Genomic DNA, 15510 nt, shown 5'->3' with positions numbered 1-15510 from the left:
ATTATTTATCCAAAAACATACCTTCATGTGTTTATTTACGTTTTATCAGAACAAAATACAGGTATAGACATTATTTTGCATAAACATACATGCCACCAATAATGCTTAAATTGCAGGCTTAACATGTGACACGAGTAAAGCAGCTCCACCTTTTGAACACATCCCTGTTAGACTGTGTTACAGTTTTGTGTTGATCCCATAACACAGACATGTACAGACAGTCTGTGAAGGATACAACTATTATCCCATCAGGCCTTTTATCTGACTAATATGATGATATGAGGAAATGGAAAATTTCCCATCAGCTGTTTAGCTTGGAAATTGTTCGGTTTCCCCTTAATATGATGTAAAAAAAAACAAAAAACAAAAAAACACCCAAAAACCTCATATGCAGCACAAGATTAACCAGCTGTTAATCAGATTAATAAATAGACTTTTTGGTGTAATGTTTACATTCTGAATTTGTCTAGCAAAGTCCTACTTTTCACTGCAAAGGAGTGAAATCAATAATCAATAAATATGTCTTAGTAACAGATACGTTCAAAGCAGTATACAGTATACTTTCCTTTAGTGCTGAAACGATTAGCTGAGTGTCAGTCGACCAGTTGAGCAATAGGAAGGTAATTGACAACAATTTTGATAGATGATTAACACATTTTTAAAGCAAAAAAGAAAAAAGACAACTGGTTCCAGCCTGTTGAATATGAAGATTTGCTGTTTATTTTATGTCTATGAAAGTAAACTGAATAGCTTTGGGTTTCAGGCTGTGGATCGGACAAAACAAGCAATCCGAATATGTAATGATATGAATGGTAACGGACATTTTTCCCTGTTTTCTGACATTTTATATACCAAACAATCGATTAATCAAGAAAAATTTCTGAACATTAATCAGTAATCCAAAGAACTGTTAACTGCAGCCCTACTCTCCCTTTCTTTCTGCATCCAGATTAAGTTCTCTTGAATGAACACTGTCTGCAGCGGTCGAGACACTCCAGCACTTAAATTAACATCATACCTCCACCCACTCAATCTCTCATCCAATCTCTCCCCTATCTGCTCTCCAGTGCCTTGTCTCTGGTGATCACCGCCTCGTCAAACTTGATCATGAGCGTGGTGCCCTTGTGCCAGTGGACGGTGACCTTGGCGGGGAAGCCACTGTGGTTGAGGATGGCCTCTACGATCCCTCCGGTGAAGGCTGCACAGTTCAAGGTGCTGTTCTCTTTAGGAACAGAGATGTACGTGTTGACGAGGGGCTCCTTTTCGATGATGTAGTAGGTCTTGTCGTCGTCGTTGGCCTGCTCCAGCTTGTCTGCCTCCTTGCCGAACAAGGCTCTCCACACAGAAACCTGTGGAGCACAAAGCAAATGACTGAGGAGCGGGTAGGTGGAGGTTCACACTGGGATTTCACTGACTAACACTACACTAAAAGTTTAACGAGTGAATGTTTCATACAGTTCCCAATATTCAAATGTATTGAGATCATACCTGTTCACTGACTATGTTTCGCTGACCTGAGGGCTCTGTTTCAATCACAAGAGCACAACGATAGGCACAAAATGGTAGGAACACTTGTTATATTGGTTTATGTAAGTGCGTCAGTGCAAAGTGCTAAAGGGCTGGCTGAGGTGAATATAAATCAGAGGATGTGGTGATTATTAAATACACTCTTAGCCAGTCACATCTCTGGTGTTGTAGCTCTGAAACCGCTGTGCCAATCACAGTGACGCATGACGACAACAGCTCAACAAATGCAAAGATGCCTCGCCAGGAAATCGCATTGTTGCCTGAATGGTGCAGAGCGGTATGATGCGAACACACAACACCTCAAACCTGCAGCTGGAGGCAGATGGTGTTTTTTTTCTTTAAACAGTTAATTAGTGCAATGATGATAGAAAATAATAATAAAAGTGTTGGTGAAGCTTTTTTTATATCATATTGTAATTGATGTGCTCTGGCTCTGTGATGTCCTTCAAGAGTAAAACATAAAATGCCACTTTTGCTACAAAATAAAGTTGGAAATGATGCAATGATGTACAGACTTTATGAAACCCAGTAATATCACGTTCCTGCATCAAAGGCAGAATATAGGCGGTTAGTTTCAGTGGGCAGTAGCGTAAATTATCTGTCAAACAGAAATGCATGAGAATCAGTTTAAATGCTGCAATTAAATTGAGCCTATAGGTTCCACAGTAACAAGCAAAGAACATGTATCTCTGTGGTAACTAGGCCGACATTGTTTGAATGTGATCAGGTCAGCCCGTTTTTGTTTGTGTTACACAGCACAGGGACATAATGCTAATCCTATTCTGGGCACTGCAAAAGCTCAGCTCTGAAAAACAAGAAAAAAAAAAACAATAAAATGGGGGAAATATTACTTGAAATAAGCTAAATTATCTGGCAACAAAACAGGAAAACTCACTTGCCAAGATATTTAAAACAAGCAAAGATAAGTTTGAAAAAGTTAAATACTCTAAAGTGAAAACTGCCTGGTAAGAAGAAATATCTTGTCAGACAAAAAACAAGCATATGTTGCCTTGATTTAAGATATTTCATCTTAATTAGATTTTGCTTTTTGTAGTGTACTTGCTCTTCCTCTGTCCATCACCTTCTCTCTTTCTTTTTCTCTCAGTCTCCTCATCCTGTCCTGTATCTCTTCCTTTCCCATTATTACAGGACTACTGAGTACTCATGTGATCCCATCGTGAGATGGTCTCTAGTTGGTGTGATTTTTAAACTATTTGATTATTTTGTGCTTCATTTTCTTGCGTCATCTGGCTGCTTTACCTGTTTAAAATACATAATGCCTGATTGTTTATGTTTTTTAAAAGAGCTTTCCTGTTATCATAAAATTCAAGCTTAATCACTGTGGGTTTTTATTTTTATTTTTATATTATTTATTTATTGCAGCAAAAAAGTGAAAAAAAAAACGTGCAAGGGTACAAGACAAGGTATGGGCAGAAATATGTGTCACAAGAAACTTAATTCAAGACAAGTAAAGTCATTTTTGTTTGCTGTATATAGAGTAAAATCATAATTATTACCTCAGGGCACTTTTCATATAAAGCAGGTCTATATATACATATAGTAGATTTTCTGAGAACACCCAGTCAGTTTACAACAAAAGGTTACACTAAAAGTTTGGTGGACACCAATGATTTCCCCATGTATGTTTTTTTAAAAATCATATGTATGTCTTGTGATGTTTTACGGAATAGTCAGTACAACATGTTTGTTTATTGCTGCTGTACGTGCACCTTGGAAACTGGGTTGTTGAAATGAAAGTTATGCATCATGTGTAATACTGTCTGAAATCAGCGTGTGACTAGTGATGGGCAAAGCAGTTCAAAGCAGCGACTCAGCCACTGTCTTCTCTCTCGGAGCTACACCAGAGCAGCCAACCGTTGTGTCATACTGCAGGTTTCACCAAACATTGTAAACTACAAATCACTCAATCACATTTTGTTCTATTGCTACTTGTTTGTCTCACTTACTCATGACGTTATGTTGTACTGTATGTGTGTTGCTGCTGTGGCAAAGTGAGTTCCCTCTGGGATCAATAAAGTACCTACCTACCTTGTCTATAAGCTATCTGTCTGGTCTTAAGGTTACAATGGCCATAGGAGCGATAACTTCACGTAGCCTAAAGCGGAGAAATGATTGTGTCGAGACTGGCTACTGGTATGCTTCCAAGTTCAGGACTGCCTTTTGTTCTGGAAATATCCCACATTGTTTACATTTCTTGTTTATTATATACAGATTTGGAGCGAGACACACACACACACACACACACACACACACACACACACACACACACACACACACACTCTCTCTTTTCACTGTATCCCTATAGCCATCCTTTCACCGCAGCTTAATGTCAGAAACCTGAATCAGCTGTGTATTTGCTGTCCTGAACGCACCCCGTTCCCCCTGCAAACGTATGACCTGAGTCACTCACTCAGTGAGGGATTCAGGTGATTCAGTGAATCACTCGCCTTTGCTCGCAACTGACCGAGAACTCGACTGAACTGACTGAGGACGGATCAGTTCAGGAAGTGCTTCGTTCCCCCAAAAGATTCGGTCTTTTGAAACGTGAAACATTCGCGAATGACACAACACTAGCCTGTCTGGTTTGTTGACATAATCAAAGAACCACCATGTTAAGTACAGATTTCTTAGTAATGACAAGATCATTCACTCCACCCCCCCCCCCCCCCCACACACACACAAACAAGCAATGGCGCCGGTGAGCAGACGAGAAAAAGTCGGTTGTCTTGGCGTCGTACAATATCTTTGCGGCACCAAAGCAGAGTTATTTTGAGGCAGTTATTTCACATCTTTTATTATGTACACCTTGTACACCTATGTACACCTGTACGAGGTCTGGACCTCGGTGGCCTCGATGGTGGGTACGGCCATGGCTGGATTTATGTACATGGGAGACCAGTTATCCAGGATCATCATTGTCAGATTTAGTGTATCTTCCCGTACAGGTGCATCAAGAACTACAGGAAACCATAGTCATATTTCTTGTTTTTGTAAACATACTTGGCCAATAAAGCTGATTCCGATTCTTAATTTTGAAGGATGTCCACTGTATTACCTAAAGCTTCTTGACCTCTCCTCTCACATATGTTTCCCTTTTCTTATCTGTTCTTACGGCTTTTTATTGCCAGTGGTATTCAGATCACATATATTCAGATATAAGTATTCAGATTCTTTATTTAAGTGAAAGTAGGGTATCAATACATGTAAAAGTCCTGCATCTAAAGTTCTACTCAAGTAAAAGTAAATAAGCAATATTAGTAAAATTTAATTAAACATGTAACACTTTGATGTTAGCTAATGAAGGTGCAGTGAATTTTTAGCTATTTTTGAAAACATTTCATTTTTCATTGTACCACGTAATTATTAATTAAGTCCTAAAAGTCTTTTTTTCTTAAAATAATAAGTTATTATAATACAAGTAAAAAAGAAAAAAAATCTACCAGCCTAGTTAGATTTGTTTAAACCTGTTGAAAAAAAATCAACTTGTTTCTACAACTTTTGAGAAATTACAAATGACTTGGTAAGATGAAGTTTTTTGCAGTGTTTGAATAATGGAAAATGTCAATCTACAAAGTAACTTAAGCAATCAGAAAAATGTAGTGGAGTAAGAAGTACAATATTTCTCTCTGTTCACTTTGTCTCTAATGTTTGCTCTTTTGAAATAATGGATAATTTGACCTCTTTAGGCCACAACCACTTATTTAAATAAAACCATCAGAGTTTTAGAGGAGGAAATGTCACTTTGTGGAACTGCTAACAACTCATACAACTGGAACAAGACAGGGGACCCCAAGGAGACACTGCTGTGTTGGGGTTTGGTGTTGTAATAATAACCTTATCATGTTTTTTTTTTTTTTTTTTTAATACATACAATCTTAATTTGAAAAGTAAGCAGTGACTACAGCTGCCAGGTGAATGTAGTGGAGTAAAAAGTACAATATTTCTCTCTGAACTGTAATGGAGTAGAAGTAAAAAGCAGCATAAAATGAAAATACACAGGTAAAGTACAAGTACCTCAAAACTCTACTTAAGTAAAGTACTTAGTTACTTTCCACCACTGCTCACCAGCGATGGAAGGATTACTCAGAACCTTTACTTAAGTATAAGTAGCAATGACACATTGTAGAAACACAGCATCAAAATATACAGAAAGTACTGGAAGTCAAAGTCCTCATTATGCAGAATTGCCCATTTGAGAATAATATGTAATAATGGATTGGGTTTATTGATGTATGAATGAGTAAGCTTCATTTTAATGTTGCAGCTGGTAAATGTGGGACTAATTCTAACTACTTTATATACTACTGGGTAGCTTAATCTACAAAAATACATCATAATTCTTTTTTTGTTATTATATTTTGTATTAATAATCTGAATCTGCAAAGTAACTAGTCACTAAACTGTAAAATAAAAGTAAAACATTTCCCTCTGAAATACTGTGGAGTAAATGGATAAAGTAGCTCAAAATGGAACTCAGGTAAAGTACAAGTTCCTCAAAACTGTAATTAAGTACAGTGCTTGAGTAAATGTACTTAGTTACTTTCCACCTCCCTGGCCTTTGGGACTGGCTCTGTGCTTTTCCTGCTATGGATCTATGTTCCCATTGAAGAGCAAATGAATGGCTTTGCAAACAGTTGCTCTTCCAATATCACTCACACACACACACACACACACACACACACACACACACACACACACACACACACACACACACACACACACACACAGAGAGAGAGAGAGAGAGAGAGAGAGAGAGAGAGAGAGAGAGCTGGTGTGTACCTTGATGAAAAGCAGTATGTTCAGGACTTTGGTCTCTCTCTTGCCGTTCTTCTCTCTTAGCACCAGCACGTCCAGCAGGCTGCCTCCGACCCGCTGACCCAGGTCGGACAGACGAGCCTGCAGCTCGGACACCGAGTACACTCGGCTCTGGCAGTACTGCACCACCTCCGAGAAGAGCAGGGCGAAGGCGCTCACGCTCACCTCGGTCTTGGCCCGGCTCAGGGGCCGCTCCAAAATGGCAGACTTGCCTCTGGTGAAGCGAGTCTCCATTATGATTTCAATGAACGGCTGTACCGGTGCAAAGGCAGTTCGTATGATCGCTCACTACACCTGCTTTTGTTGTCGTTTGTGTTACTTCCTGCTCCGACGGTGAACGTCAGCTTGTCACGTGACACCACTGATCAAACGTAAAAAATAAAAATCATCACTTTTACAGTCACCATTCTGACTAATCTGCGAGTAACATTTTCAACCTAGTAAGTCAAAATGATATGACATTACCAGATAATAAGTAAGTCTAATTTAAAAAAAAAATTAATAAATACAATAATGTAAAACTGGATAAAATTAATACAAGACCATGACAAATAAAATCGATGAGAAGGAATTGAACATTTTAAAATTCTAGAAATTATTCATAATTTATATATTAATATAATTAATAATTCATTTATAATACATCCTGAAAATGTATTCATTTGTTTATCTTTGTGGGTTCACATAAAATGAATGACACAAATTCACATTTAGCCTTTTGATTTGAAATGGTTTAATGACTAACCTTCATATTACCACAGCTTACTATGTACAAACTATTAAAGGACAATCGTAATCCAAAAGTTTGGTTCTGAAATTAAAATGATGCTTCATGATTTTGCCCCCCATCTCTATGAAACCTGAACTTCCAGAAGTGTTTACTATCATTCTTAAAGCTTCTTTAAGTGCACAATTACTACCAGGGGGATATTTTCTTGATTTTGTGACAAAATCGGTCAATATTATGACTGCATGTTTATGTATCCCATTGGTGACAGTATTGCCAGCTTCATGGTTTATCAGCACAAAATCCACCTCAGATCAGGACAGTTCTGTTTGTCTGTAATTCCCCCTGCATTTAAAGGTCACATATCGTTGACTGTTTATTACCGGCGACTAAAAACGTTTCCTGACACTGCCGAGAACACAAACAGATGCACACATCATATGAGACGGTAAACATTAACCATAAATCTGCTTTATCTTTCACTTCTGTTGTGTTTATCGAATTCACATATTGTAATTCTGTACAAGGCTGTGTAAAATCTGAGGTAAAGAGTGACAATATGATACAATATAATTTTAGACAAAGCACTTATTTGTAAGAAACCTTACTGGGCGGCCCAGGCTTTGTTTTGCTTGTGAAACACTTTAACGTACTGTAGTCTAAATCAATATTTGGAGCCATCAGTGTACAAAGAGTACTCTCCCCTATTGGGTCACAACACTGCAGTCATGCACGTACACCTACACAAATAAAACTACACAACTCATCTCAGAACTTGTAGGGAGCACAACTGTGCTACTCAGTTTACATTTTTGAAAAGTCTGCATGTTGAGGATTATCGTTCTGGTTCTGTTTAACGGAAACTATTTGTTTTTTTTTGGAGGCAGCGACTAGGAGTTGACTAGGAACATGACTTTACCTGGATTTTCGATTTTTGTTCTGGCTTTATTCTGCTTCTTGTCTGTCTGCAGCAGGCCGACAGGTAAATTTAATTAATAAAAAGATGCAAAAGTTTGAGTGTTGTTGACGGCATTTACAATGATTATCATGAGTTAAATTCTTCATCAGGCTAACAGTTTCATTTTGGTATGCTGATAAGGAATATTTTCTCTCTAGGAAAGTGAAGAAACAGCAGTTTTTCCTGAGTGCTTACTATGAACTCATCATGTGCTCAGTTTAGCTCCGAAGGACAGTCAAGCATCTGATGTCACACACATCAGCTCACACCATCTTCTGATGTAATTCACATTTATTTTTTAATAAGGATATAAGGTTACTGATGTTTAAACTTGACCTATAAATTCTTTTATGCTTCGTCTCTTCTAGTTATTAACTGTGAAACATAGTGTACCAACCTATCTCTGTTGTTGTTTTTAGGGAGGGTGTTGCAATTTTTTCTAAGTCAAAGGGCGCGTCCAACGGAAATATTAATGATGATGGGGATGACCTTGCATTTTTAAAAATCAAAACATAAATTCCAGCAAGGGGGCTGGAATTTATATCCTCACCTCAATAAATTTCCTCCACTCCTTAATTTAGCTGTGATCTGAACAATGCCATTAAGATGTCAGTAGCATTAACTGCGCCACACACATTTGAGGGGGTATTAAAATCGCTGTCTTACCCTTTTTTATTTTCTTCTTTCTACAACTCGTACAGTGATTCAAGCGGTCATTTCTCTGAACTTGATTTTTATGATGCCATTAAGGAGTGGCCAGAGTGCAACTGTTATTTGAAATAACTAAAGAGTTCCTTCGCTGACCCATGAATGCACTTCAGTGTTCCTCCTTCACTTCTTTTTTTCCTCATTTCTGCCGTTATCAGGTCTCCACCTGCGCAACATGGACAGCTTCATCCGCGCTGTGCAGCAGGTTGAGGAGTCCGACCCTGGTCTGTCCCCCCTGACTCTGGTCAGGGCCCTGCGGAGGACCGCTGGCCACGACGATGCGATGACCATCCATTTCTTGGGTGCGTCCTACAATCTCATTGATGCTGAGGTCCTAGAGACATCCATTCTCAATGCCTCATCCTTCAGCTTTTTTGACAAGGCCATCCACCATATTGTGACAGACCAAGGAGAGGAACGAGGGGTGGTTCTCGCTCCGGATGGCACCACAGTAGCCCTCGCACCCTTACTGCTAGGAATCGAGTCAGGACTTAAAGCAAAGATTGAAGGGAAGCCAGCGGCTGGAATCTTTCCTCTCACCTTAGGCAGGACGCTGGGCCTGTCCTTCCTCAGCCTCCAGGACTTCCCACCACCTTATCGCCTGGGGCCTAACGGATGCTGGGACAGTGTGGACCACCCTAAGGTGTTCAAACTGTCTCGGCCTGCCACTCTGGCCACGGATGCTGTGATTAATGGGGGCATGGATGGAACTATACTGGGCACAGACCTCAGCAACCTAAGTGGATCTGAGCAGCCGCCGGCCCTCAGTGAAATTTTGAAAGGATACTATAGTTATATTTTGCATGAGGGGCAGGGTCTTGATGCAGTGACCAACCATGTTAGCCCAAGGCGAAGGGAGATCTCTAGATCCATTCTGGAGCCACTTGAACTTCACATCCAGATAATGGAGACACTAGCATTGGTCTGGAAGCTGGAGAAGACAGAATGGATCGCTATGGACACTGGAGTTGGGAAGGCGGTGAGGGATGGATTGCAGGCATTTGTGCACAAGTACTGGGGTGAGCTATGAAGTGATCAAAAAAGGTGCAAGTGCAAGTCAGGGCTGCAGCCATGGTTTGTAAAATGTTAACACATTGTGAAAAATGTCTATCCCAATTTATATCCACGTTATAATATATATATCAGTAAACTACTATCTACCGATATATCAGCCTAGCCAATTTGTGGCTGTAGACTCCAGTCTTGACCGTTTGGAAACACGAACTTGTGGGTATGACATAGCAAAATCTCTGGTGGTTTTAGTATCCTGACCCTCATCCTCTCTCTTCCTCTTTTCAGACTGCCCTCAAATCATCTCTCGCTGTCAGTGGGGGGCAGAAGCCTACAAGGGTACACCTATCCCATTGTCTCTGCCCCTCCAATTTCTGTATGTTCACCACACCTATGAGCCATCCTCGCCCTGTTTATCCTTCCCAAAGTGCTCTCGCGACATGAGAGCCATGCAGCATTTCCACCAGGAAGTCCGCGGTTGGAGCGACATAGGATACAGGTTACCAGCTTTTGAAAAGGAATAGTTTTACATCTCGGGAAATATGTTTATTCACTTTCTTGCTGAGAGTAAGATGAGGAGATTGATCATCTCACTGCTTTAAGAATGAGCCTGGAGATAGGAGGTGATTACACTAGCTTAGCATAATGACTGATAAAGGGGAGAAACAGCTAGCCTGGCTCTGATCTAACTCTCAGCAAGAAAGCAAATAAGCATATTTCCCAAAATGTCAAACTATTCCTTTGAGTAGAAATAATTTATTAATTGTTAATGTTATTATAACTTTTTGAAAGAATGCTGCTGATTAATCGTCTTTCATATGCATTTTTTTGCATAAACTTTGTTCAGCTTACTTCAGACCAGTTACTGTACATTGCACTCATTTATCATGTGCTGTACTGTCTCTGTGCCCTCAGCTTTGTCGTGGGCTCTGACGGCTACGTCTATGAAGGGAGAGGTTGGAGCCTCCTTGGCACACACACCAGGGGGCACAATGACATCGGGTATGGCGTGTCAATCATCGGTAACTACACTGCCACCCTGCCGTCTCGCCATGCCATGGACCTGTTGCGCAATCGTCTAGTGCGATGTGCAGTAGCTGGAGGAGGACTGGCTGCCAACTTCACCATCCATGGCCACAGACAGGTGGTGAACTACACCGCCTGCCCAGGAGAGGCCTTCTTTTCGGAAATAAGGAGCTGGGAACACTTCAGGGATTGATAGGACCCCCACCGCCAGTTTGGGATTCTTACACTTACATTTATTAATGGTTCTTCAGGGTATGATAACTGTTCACATTCCCTAATTTTTTTAATTTTCTTATTTTTTTTTTTTTTTCCCTAATTGAGTTTCACTGAATGAAATTGATCTTGAGTTAATCCTCCAGACTCTGGACTAGTTTATAATTTTAATGTAGATGACTCAGTTCAGATCCACCCATTCCAGTGCAGGATTCATTAAAATCTGGTCAACCAAGTGGATCTCTCTGGTCATCCTCACATGTGGGGCACCTGGGGTTTAATGGTGAGACTCAGGCGCTTTGAAGGTCATTCAGTTTTTGGCCTCCTGAAAGGACGTTAGGACTAAGATGAGTTTACATCCAGTAAACATCAGAGGTACAGCGATCCTCAGGATGTCATGTAGGGTGTACCATCTTGATTCGCCAGCAGTTTAATATGTGGAGTTTATTCACCTTTTTAACCAAATCTTCACAATATGGAACTTTGAATTTTTGAATAATAGCAAGCAGTATGAAACGTACAGAACGTGATAGAGTGTTTTAAGACGAACAAAGCATAAATAGATGTATTTCTGGTGAATTGCTCACTGGGGAGGTTTTAAGAACCTTCCAATTTATCAATGTATTCATCGTCAGGGGTGTATGAATGTACAAACTTCGTTCCAAGTCCCAAGTAGGTGGGCCAAAGATAAAAAAACAAAAACAAAAGAGCACTTAAGAATCTCAGTCTTATTGCACAATCATCTTATTTCTCCTTTTATGATTTTACAGGAAACTGACTCTTCAAAACCAGAACAATAAAGACGCTGGCCAACTGCAATAAATGCATTTGTTGCTATCATCTGTCTTGTTCATTTGCATCACGTCTTCCACCAGCAGGATTCATTGCCAGGTACACTTAGTAAAGCTGAAAGAAGCACAGACAGATGTCATGACCAAAGAGCATTTGACAAACATTTTGCAATATTAATGTTGATTCAAACTGTGTAGTGATTGTTTCACCACAGCATTAACTTTACAAAACAAACTATGAAACCTTAAATGACTGACATTGTACATTTTCAGTTAAATTCACAGACGTCCAACTTGACTCCAATCAGTGACTTTTCCTCAAAAGGGTCAGCAGCACTTTCACAGGGTGAAATGTCTGACTTGTTAATTTCTAATTTTGTCATAATTTAATAGCATTTTACGAATGATCATTGACTGAGTTTATCCAAACACATCAATAAAACAGATGTCTTTCAATTTTTGTATTCCAAGCATACAATGATTTATTTTTAAGCAGAACAATACCATCATTCCTTGCTAAAGGCATTTTAGTGGCCGTTGCTTTGAATCAGTGCAGCTAATTAGGAAAGTGACATTAACCAGTGGTGAAGTAATCTGGTGGTAGACACCTGGCTGGGTGCAGTGTCAGACTGTGAGGTATTACTGTGCTCAGTGAGGTAGGTAAAAGACCAGCAGAGAAGAAAAAGAAGACATACAATCTGAAAGCATTATACTCCATACAAGTGGAGTTAAAGCGTGTGCAGGATACCTGGTAAATAATTTTATGACAGAGTCTGCTGTGTCTGCTTACAAATAGAAAAGAGAGCAAGGCTTCAGTCAATGCAGACTAGGTCAATACTAGACTAAGTAAATAGAGCCCTTGAAAATGACACACACAGCAACATGTCAATCACTCTAAGTTCAGTCGGGGACAACAGGCATCAAAAACACAGAAAAGAGTTTAAATGCCTCAGAGGTAGCTGAGATTTTAAATCAAACAGATGCACTGAAAGATGCAGGATAGAGCTGCAACAAGTAATTGTTTTCATTATTGATTCATCTGAAAATTATTTACTCAATTAATCAGTTACTTGTTTGGTCTATAAAATGACAGACACTGAAAACTGCCCATGACAACCTCCTAAAACCTAAAGTGACATGTTCAGATGTGTTATTTTGTCAGACCAACTGTCCAAAACACGCAATTATTCAGTTAGAAATAATATAAAACAAAAAAACAAAGCAAATGAGAAGCTGGAACTGGGCGTTTCTGCAAGGAAAAAAAAAACTTCAATGACTAATAGTATATCAAAAGATGTAGATTAATTATCTGCCCATCGACTAATTGATTTATTGTTTCAGTTCTAATGCAGGGGTCAAAGGTGCCAGATATGGGGATGCCAGAGAGCGCACTGCGAGTTAGACAGTAGAAGTAGCATTTACATCTGCAGTTCCACTGATCCAAGACCACAAACAGACCCAACATGTTCCCACAATGTTGCACTTAAACCTGACCCACTTCTCCTCACACACTGACACTAAATGACCTGACCTGTGCTCCTATACTCAACAGACTGTTTACTTTGTAGAATTCATCTTAACGAGGAGAGATGCAGCGGATTAAGTACAGGAATAGACTCAAAAACACTACAGACAAGCAACCGAAAGCGCTGGGTTAATGAGAGAGAGGCCAGGCTACGCGTCGTGATTTTAGACAAACACAGACAGCCTGTTTCCCTGGCTGAGAACAAAGAACTCCAGATGGGGTCCATAGCATGGATGACACAAATGTTTTATGACAGCATGGTACAAAAATAGAAGGTGGAAGAATCTAGGCTACAATACTTTTTTTTCCAGCAATATCTTTATTACTGTTTTCGAATCACCTCCAAAAATAAGGAAGCAAAATATTGTCATCCTATGTGAGGGATACGATTAAGGTTAAATGATCCAATATAACAATCAGCCTTACATGTCAGTTTAATTGAACAATAATAACAAAACTTTAAAAAAAATATGAAAATAAATCAGAAAAATAAAATTAATTTCAAAAAAGGGGACACAAGTTTGTCTACTTTTCCATGAAGTGTTCCTATATTATCATGCTGGTATTTGATTTTTATTGTTTGTGCATCGATGTAAGGTCCAAAGGTAGACTGACAGAAAAACAGAGCCATCAAGTAACAAAAGGAGTTCAGACGTTTCAGGCAATCCATCATATTACTTATGATGAAAGTTGCACTTATATGATATATAAGGGGATCCCACGTGTTATTTTAAAGAGCAGTTGTTTATCTTTAATAATTTAAGTTTCAAGAGGCAGAGTCACAGACACTTCTTTAATCCAATTAATAAACCTTAAAAGATAAAAAAGCAAGACTTACATAAATCGTCTTTATCAGGTATAGTCCTTGTAATAAAAGGTTTTAAATTTTCATTAAGTCATTAACTTATATATACATCACATATACATTATATATACATTTTTCTCAGTTGTGTGTGGTAGGCCTTATTTATAGGTTTCAATTTCACTGACAGCAGAAACACTTGCAGGTCCCAGGTGATTAGTTTTTTCAGAACCATCAAAGGTTATACCCTCTGTAAGATAAATTCTTAATATTTCTAGATTAAATATTCAAAAATGTCACAGTTTTAGACCAAAATCTAGTCAAAATAGAAGGGTTTTAGTGTTCTGCTACCGAATTCCATTTCTGGCAGTGTAGAGGAGACTTATGTAGACCATATCGTCGGGAGATATATACAAAGAAATACAACTGAACAGTTAAATTATCAAAGAAAAATATATTCTAATGTGCATCATGTTGTACACATCAGCCAGACATATTTACTATCTACGGAAACCTCAGGATCTCATTGAAGATTTAAAGCAAAGCTCTGTGGGTTTGACCAAAGTTTGGCTGCACCACAGCGAGTTTGTAAAGACTGACCCACAGGAGGGTCAGTGAGGTTTAGACAAAGGATTATATATTATGACTGAGCACATTTTCATAATAAGTAGAAGGAAAAAACACAAGATATGTGAGGGAATATTCACATTCCGTTTTATGTATGTGATTGTATACACTCATGTGACCTCTTAAACTTTGTATTTGGTCACGACCCGTATGTCTTGTTTCCCTTCAGGTTCAGGTTTGTTTACTTCTGTATACGACTGAAGAAAACAGTCGAGCTGTTAACTGCTTGTTGAAAATGTTGCTCTCTCAAGCACTGACGAAAGACTAGAAATAATGGAGGATGTGCTGTATGTTTCTACCTATTTGATACACATCACTCTGATCTGCAGTGAGAAGTGACTTGCTGTGATATCTCAAGTGTCATATGGCTGTGCCCATTGAAAAAAGACCCAAGTTTTAAGCTCGGAGTTCCACGGTGGAATTAACAGGGGTGCCGGCTGAAGTCTGGGCGTTACAGGTTCATTATCCTTCACAGGGGAGAAACCTGTGTGAACTCATCACACTGCTCTAAAGGAAAGATTAAGGTACCTCTTCTGTAATCTGAAGTCCCAAAAAAATTCCAATTTCAACACTAATGAAAAGTAACTGACACTGAAAAGGGAATAAAACTACTCCAAATAATGTTGATGCGAAAAGACTGAATATGCTCTCCGCAGTTTTCAGTAGCTGACCGGCAAAATGTGAGCTCAGTAACATCCATCGAGGAATAAAAGTGAACAGATGAAGAACCTAGCGCCGCATTAGTTCCAAATCTCCACA

General features: G+C 39.2%; 2 protein-coding genes across 5 annotated transcripts; one reads left to right on the top strand and one right to left on the bottom strand.

Annotated features, from left to right (window-relative positions):
- Window positions 1-26: 26 nt before the first annotated feature.
- Window positions 27-6720, bottom strand: trappc5 (trafficking protein particle complex subunit 5). The gene is made up of 2 exons (XM_040145090.1): window positions 6328-6720; window positions 27-1349 (listed from the first exon to the last, which is right to left on the bottom strand). Exons 1-2 carry the CDS (start codon window positions 6595-6597, stop codon window positions 1053-1055), a joined length of 567 nt encoding a protein of 188 aa, XP_040001024.1. The 5' UTR covers window positions 6598-6720; the 3' UTR covers window positions 27-1052.
- Window positions 6721-7835: 1115 nt separating this feature from the next.
- LOC120799687 (N-acetylmuramoyl-L-alanine amidase-like) lies at window positions 7836-12228 on the top strand. 4 transcript variants are annotated; one of them, XR_005708875.1, is made up of 6 exons: window positions 7988-8072; window positions 8207-8328; window positions 8915-9775; window positions 10056-10266; window positions 10683-11045; window positions 11777-12228. XR_005708875.1 is itself a non-coding variant. In XM_040144956.1 (4 exons), exons 1-4 carry the CDS (start codon window positions 8000-8002, stop codon window positions 10984-10986), a joined length of 1449 nt encoding a protein of 482 aa, XP_040000890.1. In that variant the 5' UTR covers window positions 7836-7999; the 3' UTR covers window positions 10987-12228. The 4 variants fall into 4 exon arrangements, 1 of the variants encoding a protein (XP_040000890.1); XR_005708873.1 differs by lacking the exon at window positions 8207-8328 and having other exon boundaries at window positions 7836-8072; XR_005708874.1 differs by having other exon boundaries at window positions 7836-8328.
- The last annotated feature ends 3282 nt before the right edge of the window (window positions 12229-15510 follow it).

This window comes from Xiphias gladius, chromosome 15 (genome assembly GCF_016859285.1).
Source record: "Xiphias gladius isolate SHS-SW01 ecotype Sanya breed wild chromosome 15, ASM1685928v1, whole genome shotgun sequence".
Taxonomy (NCBI): Eukaryota; Metazoa; Chordata; class Actinopteri; order Istiophoriformes; family Xiphiidae; genus Xiphias; species Xiphias gladius.
The sequence above is the reverse complement of the archived record's forward strand: the minus strand, read 5'-3'. Positions and strand labels throughout refer to the sequence as shown.

Excerpts from the sequence above, each read along its gene's own strand:
- trappc5 (XM_040145090.1), bottom strand. The coding sequence starts at position 6,597 with ATGGAGACTCGCTTCACCAGAGGCAAGTCTGCCATTTTGGAGCGGCCC. Across the intron at positions 1,350-6,327 it reads ACATACTGCTTTTCATCAAG|GTTTCTGTGTGGAGAGCCTT; the intron begins GTACACACCAGC and ends TGTGCTCCACAG.
- LOC120799687 (XM_040144956.1), top strand. The coding sequence starts at position 8,000 with ATGACTTTACCTGGATTTTCGATTTTTGTTCTGGCTTTATTCTGCTTC. Across the intron at positions 8,073-8,914 it reads TGTCTGCAGCAGGCCGACAG|GTCTCCACCTGCGCAACATG; the intron begins GTAAATTTAATT and ends TGCCGTTATCAG. Across the intron at positions 9,776-10,055 it reads ATTTGTGCACAAGTACTGGG|ACTGCCCTCAAATCATCTCT; the intron begins GTGAGCTATGAA and ends TCCTCTTTTCAG.